Source organism: Gnatocerus cornutus, unplaced genomic scaffold, assembly GCF_029298725.1.
Source record: "Gnatocerus cornutus isolate USDA-ARS CGAHR unplaced genomic scaffold, icGnaCorn1.1 ctg00000023.1, whole genome shotgun sequence".
NCBI lineage: Eukaryota > Metazoa > Arthropoda > Insecta > Coleoptera > Tenebrionidae > Gnatocerus > Gnatocerus cornutus.
The window spans coordinates 2,245,299-2,263,509 of NW_028275375.1; the positions used below are offsets into that span (position 1 = coordinate 2,245,299).

The following is an 18,211-nucleotide window of genomic DNA, read 5'->3' on the forward strand; positions in this document are numbered from 1 at the left end:
TTTCATAGAATTTTAATATTATAGATCCAATTTTAATATAATTAGTGCAGTTGTGGACCCAACAGTGTAGGACACTATTCCAATTTTTTTCAAAATATTCTGAAGACCGAGTTTGGAATAAAAAAAAAATAAAATTTATTTTTCTGAAAATGTATTAAAAATACGTTCTTATATTTAACGATCCAATTTTGATGTAATTAGTGCCGTTTTGAAACCATTCTACCCTGTGTATGTTAATATTAGCACCCTCGGGGTGCGCGTCCAGTCGTTTCCAGGAATTCGCAAAACATTCATGCCAAGCACCGTAAACGAAAGTTCGTAACAAAGAGCATCTCTCAGATTCCAAAACACAATTACCCCCACGAGTCGTTAACTACAAGAGCTCCCTAATTCCCAATAACTATCAAAGTATTCCGACTTTAACTCCCAAACAAGATAGTTTCGTGGCCTGACGATCCTTCATGTTCTTTTTCAGTTCGATGTCAGGCGGTTTGAGCAGCAGTTGTCTCCAGCAGCGCGACGCTACTGGTTATCCTTATATGTTTCACGATCCGTTGCACTCTTTGAGTTCTTCGTACAATTCGAGGGCTTCAGCTTGCAATCCTGCAGTGGCTCACGCCCAACCGACAACTCATCCCTCTTACGCTTCTGGCACCACACCGACTTCAGTACCTGCCTCTACCGGAACCGGTATGTATTTTTAATCCACCAACTTTAATACGAAAGATGTTTTCTTTATAAACCGAGGTTACAGTCCGGGTTGTGGCCCTCGGGCGCCCAATTTAAACGCGCGAGATGAATATTTATATTTTTTTACGGCGGCGCCGGAAGAAGGGGCCAATTCGGAACGATAGATTGGCAATTTAGCGAAACCACATGCAAAGAGGAAGCGGAATTAAAGGAAAATATCAGAATTGGGGAGGGGCTTCAATGAAAAAATGTAGTTCTTCCATCAGATTCTTCCAAATTTTCAATTTTTTACCCCAGGCTTTAGGTTTATTTCTATTTCTTCAGAATTTCATTCTCAAGTCCGAGATTTTCAAATTTGCAGTCTCAAATTTCAACTAAAAAATGTCCAAAAATCCGTAATTTTCACGCACCAAGTTTTTTTTTGCTCAGATTTCTTCGAAGTTGAGGAATTTGTGATGCCAAAATTTGTCATTTTTGGTCGCAAATCTCGAAAATTAACAAAATACATCGTCTAAAACGATTCAGGCTTCGTTCCAAAATCTAATTACCCAAAAATTTGGTTTAAGTTCCTACAAGTTTAAACCTCGATATCACGGTTATTTACAAAACAATTTTAAACTATTGTGCTCATTTAACGTAGAATTTTACGCAGAATCCAAAACTGGCCGATTTTTTTAGGTACGTCAATAAATAACCCAATCAGAAGCGTTAAAGTTGCGGACAGTGAATTTTTAGTTCCAAACCTCAATACCTTGCTCATCTTTGAAGCAATCCTAAACTATTAATGCTCATTTTATGCAAAATTTCACGCAGAATCTAAAACTGGTTGATATAAGATATAAAAGTAAATTTTTAAAAATTTCCTTTAACTTCAAGATCTCGCTTAATTTCAATGGAATCCCACACTATTGGTGCTCATTTTACGCCGAATTTCGCGCTGAAATCAAAACTGAGCGAATTTTTAACGTACGTCAATAAATAACCAAGTTAGAAGCGCTTAAAGTTCCGGATAGTAAATTTTTAGTTCTTCCATGTACTAATAACCTCGAGATCTCGCTTATTTTCACAGCAATCCTAACTCATTTTACGCAGAATTTCGCGCAGAATCCAAAATACAAAATTTTTACGTATGTCAATAAATAACCAAATTAGAAGCGCCTAAAGTTGCAGAATCTGATTCAAATTCGATTTCAAAAATTTCCAAAAAAATCGTTTTATTTTACAAATGGACTAAATTTTGAAATAAATTTTATTAAAATAACAGATTTTTACGTGTTTTTTTTTTATTGAAACTATAACTAGCTCAATTCGACAAAATATTTGTCTTGAAAAATTAAGATAAAAAAAATCTATGAAAACTTTCAAATAAGTTGATTAGTTTTATTTCAATCGCTACAGATTTCTACTCAGTTTATGCAGAATTTAACGAGGATTTCATCGGTGTGCTCAGTTTTGATCAAAGTCTCAGATATTTAGGGCTGGAGTCATGAAAAAGTTGCATTATAAATCGACATGCGAAAATGTTTAATTTTCGGTGTAATTTCTCCAAATTTGGAAAATTTTCCGTTCCAAAAACTGCAAAAGTTTTAAAAAAATTGCATTATTTTTCAAATTAATTGTTTTGAAATCTTGTTTCTTCTTCAGATTTTGATTTCAGCTAACTGTTCTTCTTTAAGTCTTTGTGTGGTTTCAACCTTTTAGACCTTTTGGCCTTTAGATGCTCTTAATTTTTGAAATTTAAAAATTTTAGAAGCTGATCCTGAAAATCTTTAAAATTGAGCATTTTTTTAAAGTATGCGAATTTCTCATACTAGTTTTCAAGCTTCTCCTAGTTTTCCAAATTTTCATTCAAAATAATTTTGAATCTTTAAAAATTTATTTTTTTTGATGTTACAGCTACGAATTTGTATTGATTTCACCAATTTCTAGTTTTTCTTTCTAATTTTTTTGTATTTTCTCCTCTTGTGTAAATTTCAATTCTCATTTCATCAAATTTTTCAAATTTTCTTTTAGTTTACTGAAACTGCTAAAACCAAAATTTCTTGCAAATTTGTGTCTTCTTCTCTTTGGACGTTTTTAATCCATCAACTTTAATTTGCAAATTTGCAGTCTCAAATTTCAACTAAAAATGTCCAAAAATCCGAAATTTTTCGAAAATCGCTGTCAGTTATGCACAAGAATTATTTTTTTGCTCAAATTTTCTTCATTTGCACAAGAATTGAGAAATTTATGAGGTCAAAATTTGTCATTTTTGGACGCAAATCTCCTAAATTAAGAAAAGATATCGTCTAAACCCATAAACTAGGTTTGGTCCTAAAACCTCATCGCCCAAGAATTTGGTTTAACTAAGTTAATATCTAGGTTATTTACATAGCAATCTTAAACAATTGGTGCTCATTTTACGCAGAATCCAAAACTGGGCAAATTTTTCACATACGTCAATAAATAACCGAATTAGAAGCGTTCAGAGTTGAGGAGAAAAAAATTTTAATTCCCAAATGTATGTATAAACCTCGAGATCTAGCTTATTTTCACACCGATCCTAAACTATTGGTGCTCATTTTACGCAGAATTTCACGCAGAATCCAAAACAGGCCGAACTTTTCACGCACGTCAATTAAAAACCAAATTAGAAGAGTTTAAATCTGATTCAAAATTCTTCTAAAATTTCTAAAAAATCGTTTTATTTTCCAAATTGACTAAATTTTAAAATATAATTCAACAAACTGACTAATTTTCATGCTTTCTTTTGATTGAAACTAATACTAGCTCGATTCGACCAAAAATTCGCCTTAAAAAATAATTTGAAAAATCAAAATAAAAAAAATCTATCCAAATTTTCATATCTCGATAAGTTGATTAATGTTGTTTCAATCGCTACAGATTTCTACTCAGTTTATGCAGAATTTCACGAAGATTTCATCGGTGTGCTCAGGTTTAATCAACGCCTCCTAACACCTGAGATATTTGGGACTAAAATATAAAAAAGTTGTATTACAAATCCACACAATTCGGGCAAAAATATTTTCAAAAAATTGCATTATTTTCCAAATTAACAGTCTGAGCAGAATTGAGCATTTTCTCTCATTGAATCTGATAATATTTCAGACAAGTTTGGCTTTCTTCTCAGTTTCAGAACAGTTTCCGTCTTTTAAAGTATGCGGATTCCCTATTCTCTAGTATTCAAGCTCAACAACTCTTAGTTCATCTCTTAGTTTTTCAAAATAATTTTGGATCTTAAGAAATTTGAGATTTTTTCAATGTTATAAATTTTCCGATTTTTAATTTTTCTCATTTTTTTTTGTTTCTTCTCCTATTTAATGTTTGTAAATTTCAATTTTCATTTTCTTCAGTTACTTCGAAGTTTTTTTTATTTTATTGAGGCTGCTAGAACCAAAATTCTTTGCAAAGTTTTCTGTTTTTCTGTAGACGTTTTAATTCACATTTACGTAAATTCGGTCGTTTTTTTTTTAATTTCGGACTTCCTTGAGTTCCTAGATTTTCTATATTTATTAGATTTCCTTTTATTATTAATTATCCTTCATTTTCCTTCGACATTTTTTCGACTGTTTCAAAGTTGTTTTTCTTCACTGCTCAGAATTTTGAATTCTCAATTATTTTTCTGCTTCTTATTCTTCTTCTATTTTTTGACAAGATTTATTTTCACCACTCCCTTTTTCACGTGTTTTTAGCCATTTCTACAGTTAAAATGACCTGAAGCCCGAGATTTTCCGGTCCTAAAAATAACCGAAGTCAAATATTGAAATAACCACGTAGAAAACTTGTTCTTAATTGTCGAAGAAATCAGATTTTGATGGTCTGAAAAGTGTGTTTCGTCATCAAGATAAAATTAGCAGGACGATAAGTGCCCCAATTGGTGCAAAGTGTGATCATTCTTTTCATTTCGGCATCGCGAAAAGCCCCTTCTGTGTACGTCTAGTAAATCTCATGTATGAGCTCCAACTCGCTTATCTGATGGAAAGGAGCGAGTTTAGCAGTTTTCCCGGTTCGCCGCCGTAAATTTCATTGTCCGTGATCAGTTTAAAGTGGCGGAGGGTGGTTTCCAATTCTCGGCTCGGCGAACGCTCAATAATGTGCGAACTAAAGCGAGGGTGGGGACACCGTTGTTCTGGTTGCAAGCTTCGTTTGGTACCTTCTCTCCCGAGACCCCGCTAACCCCAACGCCGGTACCTTTTGTTCATTGCATCTTTTCGCAGGCGTGATATCGGCCGGCGTCTCCGTGCCCGTGCAGATACCCAGCCAGACGCCCGATCTCTCCTCCAACCTCACGTCCAACTACTGGCCGAGGATTCAGTGATCTCAACTTTTCGGGTTTCCTCCGCCGAGCATCCTCGTGCACCAGGACAACCCGACTTTGACTCCGCCAGTCATCGCGCCGCCGACAGAGGAGTCGTCGTAATCAGCGCCACCTGGTGAGGGTGGGAGGAAGCCGCGGCCCACGGACTGCAGGGTACTTGTGAATAGTGTAAATAGCGCGGGACTCAAAAGAGACCGTTTCGGACGCGGGACGCACGTCTTCAGGGTGTTTCCACTTTTTTGTCCGGTATGATACTTGTTTTTTTGCAATAGCCACAAACACGAGCTGGGAGGGGGCGTGAGCCCCCGACTGGTGGTATTCGTCTCTGAATAATTACATAGCAATAATTATATGTCTTACTTTAAGCCATGTTTGTAATATTAATGAATGTTATGGACTGTGTTAACACAATCAATTTTAGGCAGTTTTTAGTTCCTAAAAGGCAAGCTTAATCGGATCTTTTTTATAATAGTAATAGTGATATTCAAGTATTATTCAATGTCGTGTAAATTATTGTTGCTGTGATTAACTTTAAATTATACATTGAAGTTTTATGTAGACTAGATTTCGCTGTTTAGATGTGTAAAAACTATAGTGCATTTGTGGAATAATAAACAAGTAATCCACTAACTAATTTATTTATTAAACACCGAAAAGCAGGCCCAGGTCAAGGAGGAAAAAGAAAAAAGAAAAATCATTGAAAATTCAAAATCCAAAGAGAATCGAAAAGTATTAAAAAGTTGAAAAAAACATAAAACAACCAAGCAAAAAATTTTATTACTAGCAGATCGAATAAATAAACAAAAATAAAAATTAAGAATCTGCAAAAACTCGAGCATCATAAACAAAAACAACATCCACAACCTGCTAAAAATTCAAAAAGAAAAAACGTCGGTAAATTCGGCAGTTCGGTAAAAATTATTAAAGAAAAAATTGAAATGCAGATCTACAATTATTTTGAATGAATTACTAAAAGATCTTGTTAAGTGTGCAAAATTGCAACATTTTTGAACAGAAACTTAAAAAAAATATATTTTAGAACTATTAAAAACTACACTTTTTGCTATAGAAAACAGTATTTTTGGTAATTTTAAAAATAAAACAGTCAAACTTGGTAGTGTTTTTCTTTTACACAAGCTCTTTATTAAGTGTGCTAAATGGCAAAATTTTTGAGCAAAACACAGTCATTTTAGATTTTTTTTATTTCAGGACCAATAAAAAAATTGCACTTTTTGCTATAAAAGTCAGTATCTTTGATAATTTTCAAGATAAAAAAGTAAAATCTGCTCCTCTTTACAAGTTCTTTAAGTGTGCTAAATTGCCAAGTTTTGTATCCCAAGACAATCATTTTAGAAATTTTTTATTTTGAGATCTTTACAAAAATTGCACTTTTTACTGTAAAAGTCAGTATCTTTGGTAATTTTAAAGATAAAACTGTCAAACTTGGCAGTGTTGCTCCTTTTAACAAGGTACTAAGTGTGCTAAATTTCAAAATTTTTGAACAAAACACAGTCATTTTAGAACCATTAAAAAAAATTGCACTTTTTGCTAAAAAATTAGTATCTTTGGTAATTTTAAAAATAAAGTAGTAAAATTTGGTAGTGTTATTCCTTTTTACAGGTTCTCTAAGTGTGCTAAATGGCAAAATTTTTGAACAAAACACAGTCATTTTAGACTTTTTTTATTTCAGGACCAATAAAAAAATTGCACTTTTTGCTATAAAAGTCAGTATGTTTGATAATTTTCAAAATAAAAAAGTAAAATTTGTCAGAGTTACTCCTTTTTACAAGCTCTTTAAGTGTGCTAAATTGCCAAATTTTTTATCCTAAGACAATCATTTTAGAAATTTTTTATTTTGGGATCTTTACAAAAATTGCACTTTTTACTGTAAAAGTCAGTATCTTTGGTAATTTTAAAGATAAAACAGTCAAACTTGGCAGTGTTGCTCTTTTTTACAAGGTATTAAGTGTGCTAAATTTCAAAATTTTTGAACAAAACACAGTCATTTTAGAACCATTAAAAAAATTGCACTTTTTGCTAAAAAATTAGTATCTTTGGTAATTTTAAAAATGAAGTAGTAAAATTTAGCAGTGTTATACCTTCTTACAAGTTCTATAAGTGTGCTAAATAGCAAAATTTTTGACCAAAAAACAGTCATTTTAGAATTTTTTTATTTTAGAACCATTAAAAAATGCACTTCTTGCTATAAAATTAGTATCTTTGGTAATTTTAAAGATAATATAGTAAAATTTAGCAGGGTTACTTCTTTTTACAAGTTTTCTAAGTGTGCTAATTGCAAAATTTTTGAACAAATGCCAGTCATTTTAAATTCTTTTTCTTTTAGAACTATTCAAAATTATTGCATTTTTTGCTATAAAAGTCAGTATCTTTGGTAATTTTAAAGATAAAACAGTCCAACTTGGCAGTGTTACTTCTCGTTACAAGCTTTTTAAGTGTGCTAAATTACAAAAATTTTTTACCAAAGACAGTCATTTTAGAATTTTTTTATTTTAAGACTAAAAAAAATTGCTTTTTTTTATAAAAATCAGTATCTTTGATAATTTTAAAAATAAAGCAGTAAAATTTAGCGGTGTTACTCCTTTTTCCAAGCTCTTTAAGTGTGCTAAATTGCAAATTTTTTTAAACAAAACATAGTCAATTTAGAATTTTTTATTTTACAACCATTTAATAAATTGCACTTTTTGCTATAAAAGTCAGTATCTTTGATAATTTTAAACATAAAACTATTAAACTTGGCGGTGTTACTTCGTTTTACAAGCTCTTTAAGTGTGCTAAATTGCCAAATTTTTTATTCAAAGACAATAATTTTAGAAATTTTTTATTTTGGGATCTGTAAAAGTCAGTATCTTTGGTAATTTTAAAACAAAACAGTCAAACTTGGCAGTGTTGCTCCTTTTTACAAGGTATTAAGTGTGCTACATTTCAAAATTTTTGAACAAAAGTCATTTTAGAACCATTAAAAAAATTGCACTTTTTGCTAAAAAATTAGTATCTTTGGTAATTTTAAAAATGAAGTAGTAAAATTTGGTAGAGTTATTCCTTTTTACAAGTTCTCTAAGTGTGCTAAGTAGCAAACTTTTTGACCTAAAAACAGTCACTTTAGAATCTTTTTATTTTAGAACCATTAAAAAAATGCACCTTTTGCTATAAAATTAGTATCTTTGGTAATTTTAAAGATAATATAGTAAAATTTAGCAGGGTTACTCCTTTTTACAAGTTTTCTAAGTGTGCTAATTGCAAAATTTTTGAACAAAAGACAGTCATTTTAAATTCTTTTTATTTTAGAATTATTCAAAATTATTGCATTTTTTGCTATAAAAGTCAGTATCTTTGGTAATTTTAAAGATAAAACAGTCGATCTTGGCAGTGTTACTTTTCGTTACAAGCTTTTTAACTGTGCTCAATTACAATTTTTTTTAACCAAAGACAGTCATTTTAGAATTTTTTATTTTAGAACCATTTAAAAAATTGCACTTTTTGCTATAAAAGTCAGTATTTGAGATAATTTTAAAGATAAAACAGTAAAATTTGGCAGTGGTATACTCCTTTTAGCAAGTTCTTTGAGTGTGCTATCTTTAAAATTTTTTGAACACAAGATAATCATTTTAAAATTTTAGATTTTTTTTTATTTTCGAACTATTAAATAAAAATGCCCTTTTTGCTATAAAAGTCAGTATCTTTGATAATTTTAAAGAAAAAACAGTACAATTTGGCAATGTTTCTTCTTTTTACAACTTCCTTAACTGTGCTAAATTGCAAAATTTTTGTTTTAATTTTTTACTTTAAGACCATTAAAAAAATTGCACTTTTGCTATAAAATTCAGTATCTTTGGTAATTTTAAAGATAAAAAAAAGATAAAAGCCCAGTAATCCAATAACTTTTTTATTTATAAAAACATAGAGAGTCTTCAATATCACCGGTCAATTATCCGAAAAAATGACCCCGCTGCTTCCCACCAGTGGGGTCGTCTCGGTCACCCCTTCATGAACAAGCCTCGTATACCGATGAGGGGGAAACGGCGGTCGATTCCTGTGCTCCTTCATCTGGTAATAAAACCCGAAAGTGGTCATGACCACCAGCAAAATACTCTGAACAACATCCAAGATCTGAAACGGAGGATCAATCGTCGCCATATTAAAATCCTTCACCACGATCCGTCGAAACGAGTTAATAACAATATACTGAAGATTCCCTCCAGTGTAGTAATTCAGCGCTGCGACGCACGCATAGGCGCCGAGGAAACTGCAGGCGAAGACGTGGCCTTCCAGGGTCCACATGGTCCAAATCGTTTGGAACGCGACGATGATGCAGGCGAAAGTCAACCAGAAGTTGGCGTTGTTGTGGAAGATCCTCAAGTCAGCTGGAATTAGACTGTAGCGTGAGTTTGACAGAGGGAAGTCTCACCTACGCCCGCGTAGAAGATGATGGAGGCCATGAGGAACCCGGCGAGGAAAAACGTCACGCTGGCTGAGAAGATGGGAATTCCGAACTTCCACCAGAAGAACAACCACAGCGAGCCGTAAATAAGCCCGATGATGATGGACGTGGTGGTTTTCTCTCCAACGGTCAAACTCGCTTCGCTCGCCGATAAAATCCCGTAAGTTACGAAAACCCCCAGAGCAAACCCGATGAGATACAGAGTGAGCCTGAAAAATCTGTGTCCGAAGAAGTTCACGAACCCCCCGAAAATCAACAGCACCGCGCAGATGAGCTTCCAATGGGGGGACACAGGGCCGTTGCAGGTCTCGCTCTGGTTTGTCACATCGCACCCGTATGAAACCGCAGGGACGTAAGCAGAGGTTCTATTGTTGTGGCTCGCTATAATTGCGAACACCTGTCCTACGCCCCTGTACGCGCTGTAGAGTTTTCGGTACTTAAAATAGCCCTCGCCGCTGGATACTTTGTATCCATGGGCTTTGATCGCCTCCACGGTCAACATGTTTGAAATCCCGGTGAAGTAGTGGTGGTCGTCGAAGTCGTTTTCGTGCAGATACAAGTGGTACAGGTCCACCTGGATGGTGTCTTGGTCGCAGGTGGTGTCAAAGGCGGAGGGCGCCTGACTTTGCACTATTATGACGTCGTCGGTGTACGAGACGAGTTGGTATGGGGCGAATTCCGTCGAGAAACTTAAATTGCAACCTCCGGGCACCGGATCTAAAATTTACAAATAAATAAATAAAAAACTAATTATATTTTATCTAAATTCGCGGCGAATTTTACGTCAAACTGTCAATTTCTAGGGAGGTGATGATACCAACCTTCTCGTCTTAAAAACACCAAAATTAGAAAAGATTTCAACGTTAAATAAACAAATGACTGTCAAAGAGCACATTTGCAGCTAAAATCGACTGTAGGTAATCTAAATTTGCAGCAAATTTTACGTCCAAATAAACAACTGTCAATTTCTAGAGAGGTAACGATGCCAACTTTGCCACCCTTAAAATTGCCAAGCATTCATCAAGATCCCAACCTTAAATAATGTAATAACTGCCAAAGTAGATATTTCAACCTAAAACGACCAAATTAACATAAAATTTTACGTCAAAACCGAGAAATGTCAATTTCCAGAGTAGCCATAATAAATTTAAAAAAAAGTCAATTGTCAAAGTGACATTTACAATCTAAATTGTATGTAATCTAAATTCACAACAAATTTAATGTCAAAATAGACAAGTGTCAGTTTCTAGAGAGGAAATGATGCCAACCTAGTCATCTTAAAAAAACCAAAATTATCAAAATGTTAACGTTAAATAAAGAAATGACAGTCAAAGAGCACATTTGCAGCCAAAATCGACTGTAGGTAATCTAAATTTGCAGCAAATTTTACGTCCAAATAAACAACTGTCAATTTCTAGAGAGGTAAAGATGCCAACTTTGCCACCTTAAAATTGCCAAGCATTCATCAAGATCCCAACCTTAAATAATGTAATAACTGCCAAAGTAAATATTTCAACCTAAAACGACCAAATTAACAGAAAATTTTACGTCAAAACCGAGAAATGTCAATTTCCAGAATAGCCATAATAAATTAAAAAAAAAAGTTAATTGTCAAAGTGACATTTACAATCTAAACCAATTGTATGTAATCTAAATTCACAACAAATTTAATGTCAAAATAGACAAGTGTCAGTTTCTAGATAGGTAATAATGCCAACCTAGCCATCTTAAAAAAACAAAATTATCAAAATGTCAACGTTAAATAAACAAATGACAGTCAAAGCGAACATTTTTCATAGAAACCGACTGACTGTCTTTAAGCTAACTTCACAGCAAATTCAACCTCAAAATAGACAAATGTCAATTTCTAGGAAGGTGATAATGCCAACCATGTCACCTCAAAATTTCCAAAAATTCGTCGAAAATCCAACTTTTGATAAAAAATCACTTTAAAAGCGGACATTTGCAACCTAAACCGAATAAATACAAAGCGAATTTTACGTCAAAATAGACAAATGTCAGTTTCTATGGAGGTAATGACACCAACCTTATTATAAAATGTCGGAAAACTCATCAAAATTGCAACCTTTACTAAAGAAATAACGGCCAAAGTGAATAATTGCAACCAAAAATGACCAAATTTTCAGAAAATTTTACGTCAATGTGACATTTACAATCTAAATCTTCACAGAAAATTTCATGTCAAAATAGACAAATATCAGTTTCTACAGAGATAGTGATGGCAACTTTGTCATCTTAAAAATACCAAAATTGTCAAAATTTTAACGTTAAATAGACAAATGACAGTCAAAGTAAACATTTTTCATATAAACTGACTGTTTGTAACTTAACTTCACAGCAATTCAGCGTCAAAATAAACAAATGTCAATTTCTAGTGGGCAATAATGCCAAGCATGTCCCCTTAAAATTTTGCAAGATTTATCGAAATTCTATTTTTTTAAAAAGAAACAACTGCAAAAGTGGGCATTTGCAACCTAAGCAAGCTAAATTCAAAGCGAATTTTACGTCAAAATGAACAAATGTCACTTTATAGGGAGGTAACGTTACCAACCTTATTTTTATAAAATTTCCATAAACTCATCAAAATTCCAACCTTCAATAAAAAATTAACAGTCGAAGTAAACCTAAATAGATTTAATTCACACCGAATTTACGCCAAAGTGGATAAAATGTTAATTTTCAAGAAGATAATAATGCCAACTGTGTCGTTCTAAAAACACCAAAATTATTTGATTTGTTTATCAACGACTGTCAAAGCGCAGATTTGCAACCTAAATTCAGAACAAATTTTACGTCAAAATGAACAAATGTCAATATCTAGGAAGGCAATGATGCCAACTGCCAAAAAAGAGCAAAAAGGACAAATGTCAATTTATAGGGAGCTAATGATGGCAACCTTGTCACCTTAAAAATACCAAAAAAAATTAACAAATGACTGTCAAATTTGTACAATTGAACCTAGCCAACTCTAGTACACTTGATGACTACCTTTAGAGGTATAAACAGTGACGACGACGAGGGCCCTGGTCCAGTTCAGCGCCTCCACGTAAAACGTAGTCTCGTCCTTGTCAAAGGAGACCAACCCCACGTTGGCCCCCATCACCGACGCTTTCCTCTTGAATTTGCGGTTTGAAGATAGCGTCACATTGTAGGGATACGAGTGTACTTGAACAATAAAAAACCCCACATCCTCCCGTATGCGCCTCACCCATATTTCTGATAACCCCGTCAAGTTGATAAACCTCGTCCGCACCGCTGTTGTGCTATTATCCGGGTTATAATCTCCCAAATCGAACGTCACCCTTTGACCTAAAAAAGTGAGGTTATCTCCTCAAACTCCCCCAAAACCACAAAGACTCACCTGTAGCCACCCCTAAACACAGCACCCATGCCAACAGAAGTCTCATCTCGCATAATTTCCCCACAAACTCTCGTAATCAGCTGTGATAACCAAAATATAAACAGCAGGTTAGAGACAGTACGCCATCACGCATGCGTGATTGGTGGAAATGTGCGATCGCGTCTTGTTATTATCTGTGTTTTTGACAGTTGCCGCTAGAGGCGCCGCGGTTGTGTCATGGTTGACAGGCGATCAATGAATTTGTACTACGGTAGTGAGTAAATTAGTGTTGTGCCATGAATTTATTTTAAATGTTCGATTCCGGTGGAGGAGGATAATGGGGAAGGACCAAGAACTGCTCGAGGCAGCCCGGAAGGGCAATGTGGCCGTCGTGGAGAAGATCCTAGGGCAAAGGGCCAAAAGGAGTGGCCCTCTTGCAAGGTGGGTTGTTGGATCAGCTGGTGGTTTTCGGGGGAAAATTCCGCGGTTTTGTATGAACAAGGGGGTGTGAACACCACCAGTGTTCTTTCATGTTTTCAAACTACCTGTGGCAGTGATTCATTGTAATTTATTTGCTTCTTTATGATTCACAGACCCTCGAGCTCTTGCAAATTGTATCTAATTGTCACAAGTACAGGAATTAGCGGAGGAATTTTTTTCGGTCGTTTAACTCGAATTAGGCGGAGAACTTCCACTGGATTTATTTGTGGCAACTTTCTCCAGATAACCTGTTACTCCTCTGTTGGTCAAGGCTCTTCAGAGCGGACAAAAAACTCACTTTTTTAGTAACAATAACTGCACTCAGACTGACAAAATTGGAGATTTAGCAGTGAAATTACTCACCGGTTGTTACATAATTGCGTGTTTCCCAACACTTTCTGTCTCAGCACTTTATTTATGTTTTATTTATCAGTTTATAGCCTCCATTGACACGATTATTGCGGTGATTCGTTTTAAAGCTGATGACCTGCTAATTGTTCAATAATGGGAAAGTCTGGAAAGAGTATTAAAACGTGGTTAAACGCCGGCTTTGTTTGTTTACTCAATTAGCGATAAGTTCGATCGAATCGAGATAAAAAAACGCTCGTTTTTGTACTAAACTTTCCTCAAAAAACAGGTAGTCTTCTAATTTTAGTTTTATGTTGTCATGTAAATATTTCTCTTTGCGTTTTATGGGCGCTAAAAAATAAACACTGGAGTCATTAGAAACCGTGAAAGATGAGCGCGAGTGATTCAACAGAATTCTTGTGCGAAACGTGTCAAATTTAGAAAAAATCTCGGAAGTGAAACGAGTATTCATACTTTTTTTGTTGTGCTTTTTGTTTGCTATCGTCAGCTAAAAAAATTATCTAGTTCCATCTAGTGGAAAGTACCGTGACGGTGAAACAACGGTTTTTGGGAGGCGTTGAAATATGTTTCATGTTGGTAACACTGTTTTTTTGACCGACAACCACTCTGTGAAGTGTCAAGAAGTTTGGTGGAAAATGTGTCATTGTTTTTTCTATTATAATAAGAATATTTGTGAGAAAGTTGAGAATTGAGCTTAAAAAAGTGACAATGTGATGAGTTAAAAATTCCTAAAGAACAGTGTTGCCACTCTGAAATGTTTTTGATCAGAAAATCGGATTATAATGAACTAGTTATAGGCTAAAAATTGTCAGATCTCGATCTCGATAGACCGAAGAATTTAAAAAATAATAAATTAATTGAAGATAACCTTTATGACAACTTCCAACTTTTCAGATTCCTAAATTTGGAAATTTTTAGGTTTCTGGAATTTTACAATTTTTTTTTTTTGGTTTGAGAATGTTAGAACTCAAACCTTGCTTGAAAATAACAGAAAATGTATTTAAACTTTCAGAAATTGAAGACGCAAAATCTGAAAAATTTAAAGAAAAATCGTGGGGTTCATTTTCCTGGGAGATCGGTGTTTCAGTCTTAGGAAATCAGGGGAAATCGTTATGAAATGAGTGAAATTAATAAAAAATCAGGGGAAATCATTGAGGCAACAATAGGAAATCAGGGAAAGTTAGAGAAAATCACAAAGAAATAAAGGAGAGGTTGGACGAAATCACATAGAAATCAGAAGAAGTTTGACGAAATTACCAAGAAATTAGGGGAATTTAGACGAAATCTCAAAGAATAAAGGAGAAGTTAGACGAATTCACATGGAAATCAGGGGAAATTTGACGAAATCACAAGGAAATCATAGGAAGTTTCACGAAATTATAAATAAATTAAGGAAATTTAGACGAAATCACAAAGAATAAAGGAGAAGTTGGATGAAATTACAAGGAAAACAGGGGAAGTTTGACGAAATCACAAGGAAATCAGGGGAATTTAGATAAAATCACAAAGAATAAAGGAGAGGTTGGACGAATTAACAAGAAAATAAGGGGAAGTAGGACAAAATTTCGAGGAAATCAGGGGAATTTAGACAAAATGACAAAGAATAAAGGAGAGGTTGGACGAAATCACAAGGAAATCAGGGGGAGTTTGACGAAATTACAAATAAATTATAGAAATTTAGACGAAATCACCAAGAATAAAGGAGAGGTTGGAGAAAAAATAAAATTCTTAGAATCTGATTATTTAGAGCTCGAAAATCTCAGCGAAAAAAGTCCTAATCTTTCAGATTCATATTTTTTTATTTTTTGGTCTAAAAATGTAGGAAACTCAGATTCGGATAACTTCAGATCTTAAGAACGACTGAAAAAATTTAACTGAAAATTGAAAAATCTGAAAAAAAAAATTGAAAAATCTGAAAAAAAAAATTGGCGCGATCGTCCAAATTTACAGATGTTTAGATTTTTTGGTCTGAGAATGTAAAAAACTCAGGATTTAAAAAAACCTAGAAAACCAGAACTGTCAGGAACTAAGATTGTCTCAATTGTTCAGATTTATATATTTTTTTATTTTAATTTTTTTTTAATTTCCTTCTGTTGTCTATGGTATTGCCCGATTATGCAGTGTCATGGTGATAGTTAATTTTCTGAACACCCTGTATGTATAGGTCGACTTTAAATCATATTTTCTAAATTTCAGAAAAGATGAAAATGGTGGATGCGCCGGGAATTTTAAATTATTTAAATTTGGTACCGGGTGTTGAATGAGTTATGGAAAATTAAGATTCACTTATTTTATTATTATTAATTTAAAGCAAAATGTTAAATACAGGCTGTTCCAAAATTGCCTTTGAATTGACAAAAAAATGAGAACTGATGACCTAAAACCGAAAAATCTGAGAAAAAAATCGTTCAAGTTTACAGATTTTTATATTCTTTGGTCTAAGAACTTCATAGATTGGCATCGAATGAGAAAATGTAAAAGTTCTAGGAACCAAAATCCCAAAAAAATCTGAGAAAAAATGGTTCAATCATCCAAATTTTACAATTTTTCTTTCTCCTTCGGTCTGAGAATCTAAAAAACTCTCACGTTGCCATATTTCCTCAACTTTTCTACAATCTTAATTACAGTTTATCTTGTAACTAATGAAGGCGTGTTGATTGTAGGATTTAAGGTTTTAGCGAACTGGTAAACTTTCATTGTGAACATTTTATGGGCTCTCGTTAAACTGCATATAAAATTGAGCTCAGAAAATAGATGGCATACAGTCGGTTCACTGTAGAGTTTAATTCGAAATTGAGGAAACTTTTTAGTTTTGAATTTAATTTTTGGCCTCAGAACTGTCATTAAAAAAAATTAATTAATTAATATGTAAAAACAGTGACAATGACAACATTTTTCGCTCTTGACTGTAATTGATTTGGGGGTGGAAAAATATTCCACTCGTGTAATTTCTCTGTGAAGAATGAAGCCCCTAAACTTCGCATTTATAATGAAAATGAAAAACTTTATTGCATGTATTACAGTAGGCTTTCTTCAAATATTGTTTTAGTGACAAGGTTATCCACATATTTATTTATTTGGAGTGTAATAAAATTGTTTAAATAAAGCGTGGAATCACCACTTTTCCAATCAAATCGCAAACATGTCAAACATGTTATTTTATTAGATATTCGGTGGTTATTATCACCTACTTATCACTTTTTGTGTGAAATTTCGGGCGTGATAATTCAAGTATTTTATTAACAGCACTCGCATCTTCACTCCAGATAAGAAACTCCAGTATTTGGAGCGAATATTTTCTCGGAGATAAGTCTCTATCTAAATTAGCAACTTAATCCATCGCCTAATGCTTTTGTTGATTACCGGCTGGCAATTTTCGTTGTCCTTAATGCGTCGTCTGGGGCGAATATGGGTCGGGTGGGTCCATAAAATTAATTGGGCCAGACACGCAAACGGCCCTGGACACAATTACGTCATGACAGCCTATGAGTGGAATTTGCAGGGTCAATTCATGCACGTAGGTTAAGTAAATGCTGAAAAGGAAGTCGATCGATATAAATGCCGCCGGCGGTGCAAAGTCATTTCGCCACACCCTCACCTTGCTGTCCTCTCCACCCTTTCGGCGGAAAATAGAAAAATCGCTCGAGGGCCACAAGTGGCGATAATGATCACATTTAAGCCACTTGTTTGGACTAATTTTTATTTTTTTTCAGTTTGAGGAGAGGCCCTGGGGCCAACGTGCAAGACAGCAGCGGGTACTCTGCGTTGCACCACGCCGCTCTAAATGGCCACAAGTACGTCCCTGTACACATCAGTTTAAAAAAAATTAATTTCGCTCTTCCAGGGAAATCGTTAAACTGTTGCTCGAACACGACGCTTCGCCAAATATCGTCGACGTTAAAGGGTCGTCGCCGTTGCATCTGGCAGCTTGGTCTGGAAATGTCGATATCGTACGATTACTGCTGAGTGGGCCATCGATTTGCAATGTGAATTTAACGGTAAGTTGTCTTGGTTGGTGATGGTTCAGTTGCCGCAAAAGTGAAGGTATGGCAGTCGTGGCCGAGCGGTTAAGGCGTCTGACTAGAAATCAGATTCCCTCTGGGAGCGTAGGTTCGAATCCTACCGACTGCGAGCGCGTTTTTTTAGCGCGAAGATATTTGGCACGGAAATAGTTATTTATGGAACAAATCGGATACTTTAGAGAGGTATATTTAGACAGCGTTCCAGTTGCAGTTTGACACAAAGAAACTGTCCAAATCTGTAAAACGAAACGTCTAATTATTATTAATTTTGGATGGGCAACGCACCTCTAGTGACAAAATGGATTATTGTTGGCTCTAGTCTTATAAATAACTATTTGGCAACAAGACAATACAGCTTAAATTCGTTTTTTTTAATTTTTTAACATATTAATTGTATCTATAAAAAAACTGAAGAAATAAATAGATATTGGCAATACAAGTCGTTTATTAATTACTGCGGTTTGTTTATTCTGCTTTAAAAAACGCGAGAAAAACGATGGCACAAACCGTTA

At 34.3% G+C, this 18,211-nt stretch overlaps 3 protein-coding genes and 1 non-coding gene across 7 annotated transcripts in view; 3 read left to right on the plus strand and 1 right to left on the minus strand.

The window, feature by feature from the left end:
• LOC148166342 (paired box protein Pax-6-like) overlaps positions 1 to 5,108 on the plus strand; it is a 42,566-nt gene extending 37,458 nt beyond the window's left edge. For all 4 annotated transcript variants that reach the window (XM_088048999.1, XM_088049000.1, XM_088049001.1 and 1 more), the window contains exons 9-10: positions 476 to 690; positions 4,908 to 5,108. In XM_088048999.1, the coding sequence (XP_087905125.1) occupies positions 476 to 690; positions 4,908 to 5,008 (316 nt within the window). In that variant the 3' untranslated portion in view covers positions 5,009 to 5,108. The remainder of the gene's footprint in view (positions 1 to 475; positions 691 to 4,907) is intronic.
• Positions 5,109 to 8,896: 3,788 nt separating this feature from the next.
• On the minus strand, positions 8,897 to 12,955 carry LOC148166343 (transmembrane 7 superfamily member 3-like). Its single transcript, XM_088048494.1, has 4 exons — positions 12,850 to 12,955; positions 12,477 to 12,797; positions 9,435 to 10,184; positions 8,897 to 9,390 (listed from the first exon to the last, which is right to left on the minus strand). Exons 1-4 carry the CDS (start codon positions 12,893 to 12,895, stop codon positions 8,951 to 8,953), a joined length of 1,557 nt encoding a protein of 518 aa, XP_087904620.1. The 5' UTR covers positions 12,896 to 12,955; the 3' UTR covers positions 8,897 to 8,950.
• Positions 12,956 to 13,146: 191 nt separating this feature from the next.
• The window catches only part of LOC148166344 (ankyrin repeat and sterile alpha motif domain-containing protein 1B-like), a 36,927-nt gene continuing 31,862 nt past the window's right edge, over positions 13,147 to 18,211 (plus strand). Inside the window, exons 1-3 of the mRNA XM_088048493.1 lie at positions 13,147 to 13,269; positions 17,391 to 17,471; positions 17,522 to 17,675. Of these exons, the coding sequence (XP_087904619.1) occupies positions 13,166 to 13,269; positions 17,391 to 17,471; positions 17,522 to 17,675 (339 nt within the window). The 5' untranslated portion in view covers positions 13,147 to 13,165. The remainder of the gene's footprint in view (positions 13,270 to 17,390; positions 17,472 to 17,521; positions 17,676 to 18,211) is intronic.
• TRNAS-AGA (transfer RNA serine (anticodon AGA)) lies at positions 17,727 to 17,808 on the plus strand. The gene has a single exon. It is a non-coding gene; the product is annotated as a tRNA-Ser (tRNA).

Excerpts from the sequence above, each read along its gene's own strand:
- LOC148166343 (XM_088048494.1), bottom strand. The coding sequence starts at position 12,895 with ATGAGACTTCTGTTGGCATGGGTGCTGTGTTTAGGGGTGGCTACAG. Across the intron at positions 12,798-12,849 it reads GTGTTTAGGGGTGGCTACAG|GTCAAAGGGTGACGTTCGAT; the intron begins GTGAGTCTTTGT and ends TCACTTTTTTAG. Across the intron at positions 10,185-12,476 it reads CACTGTTTATACCTCTAAAG|ATCCGGTGCCCGGAGGTTGC; the intron begins GTAGTCATCAAG and ends TGTAAATTTTAG.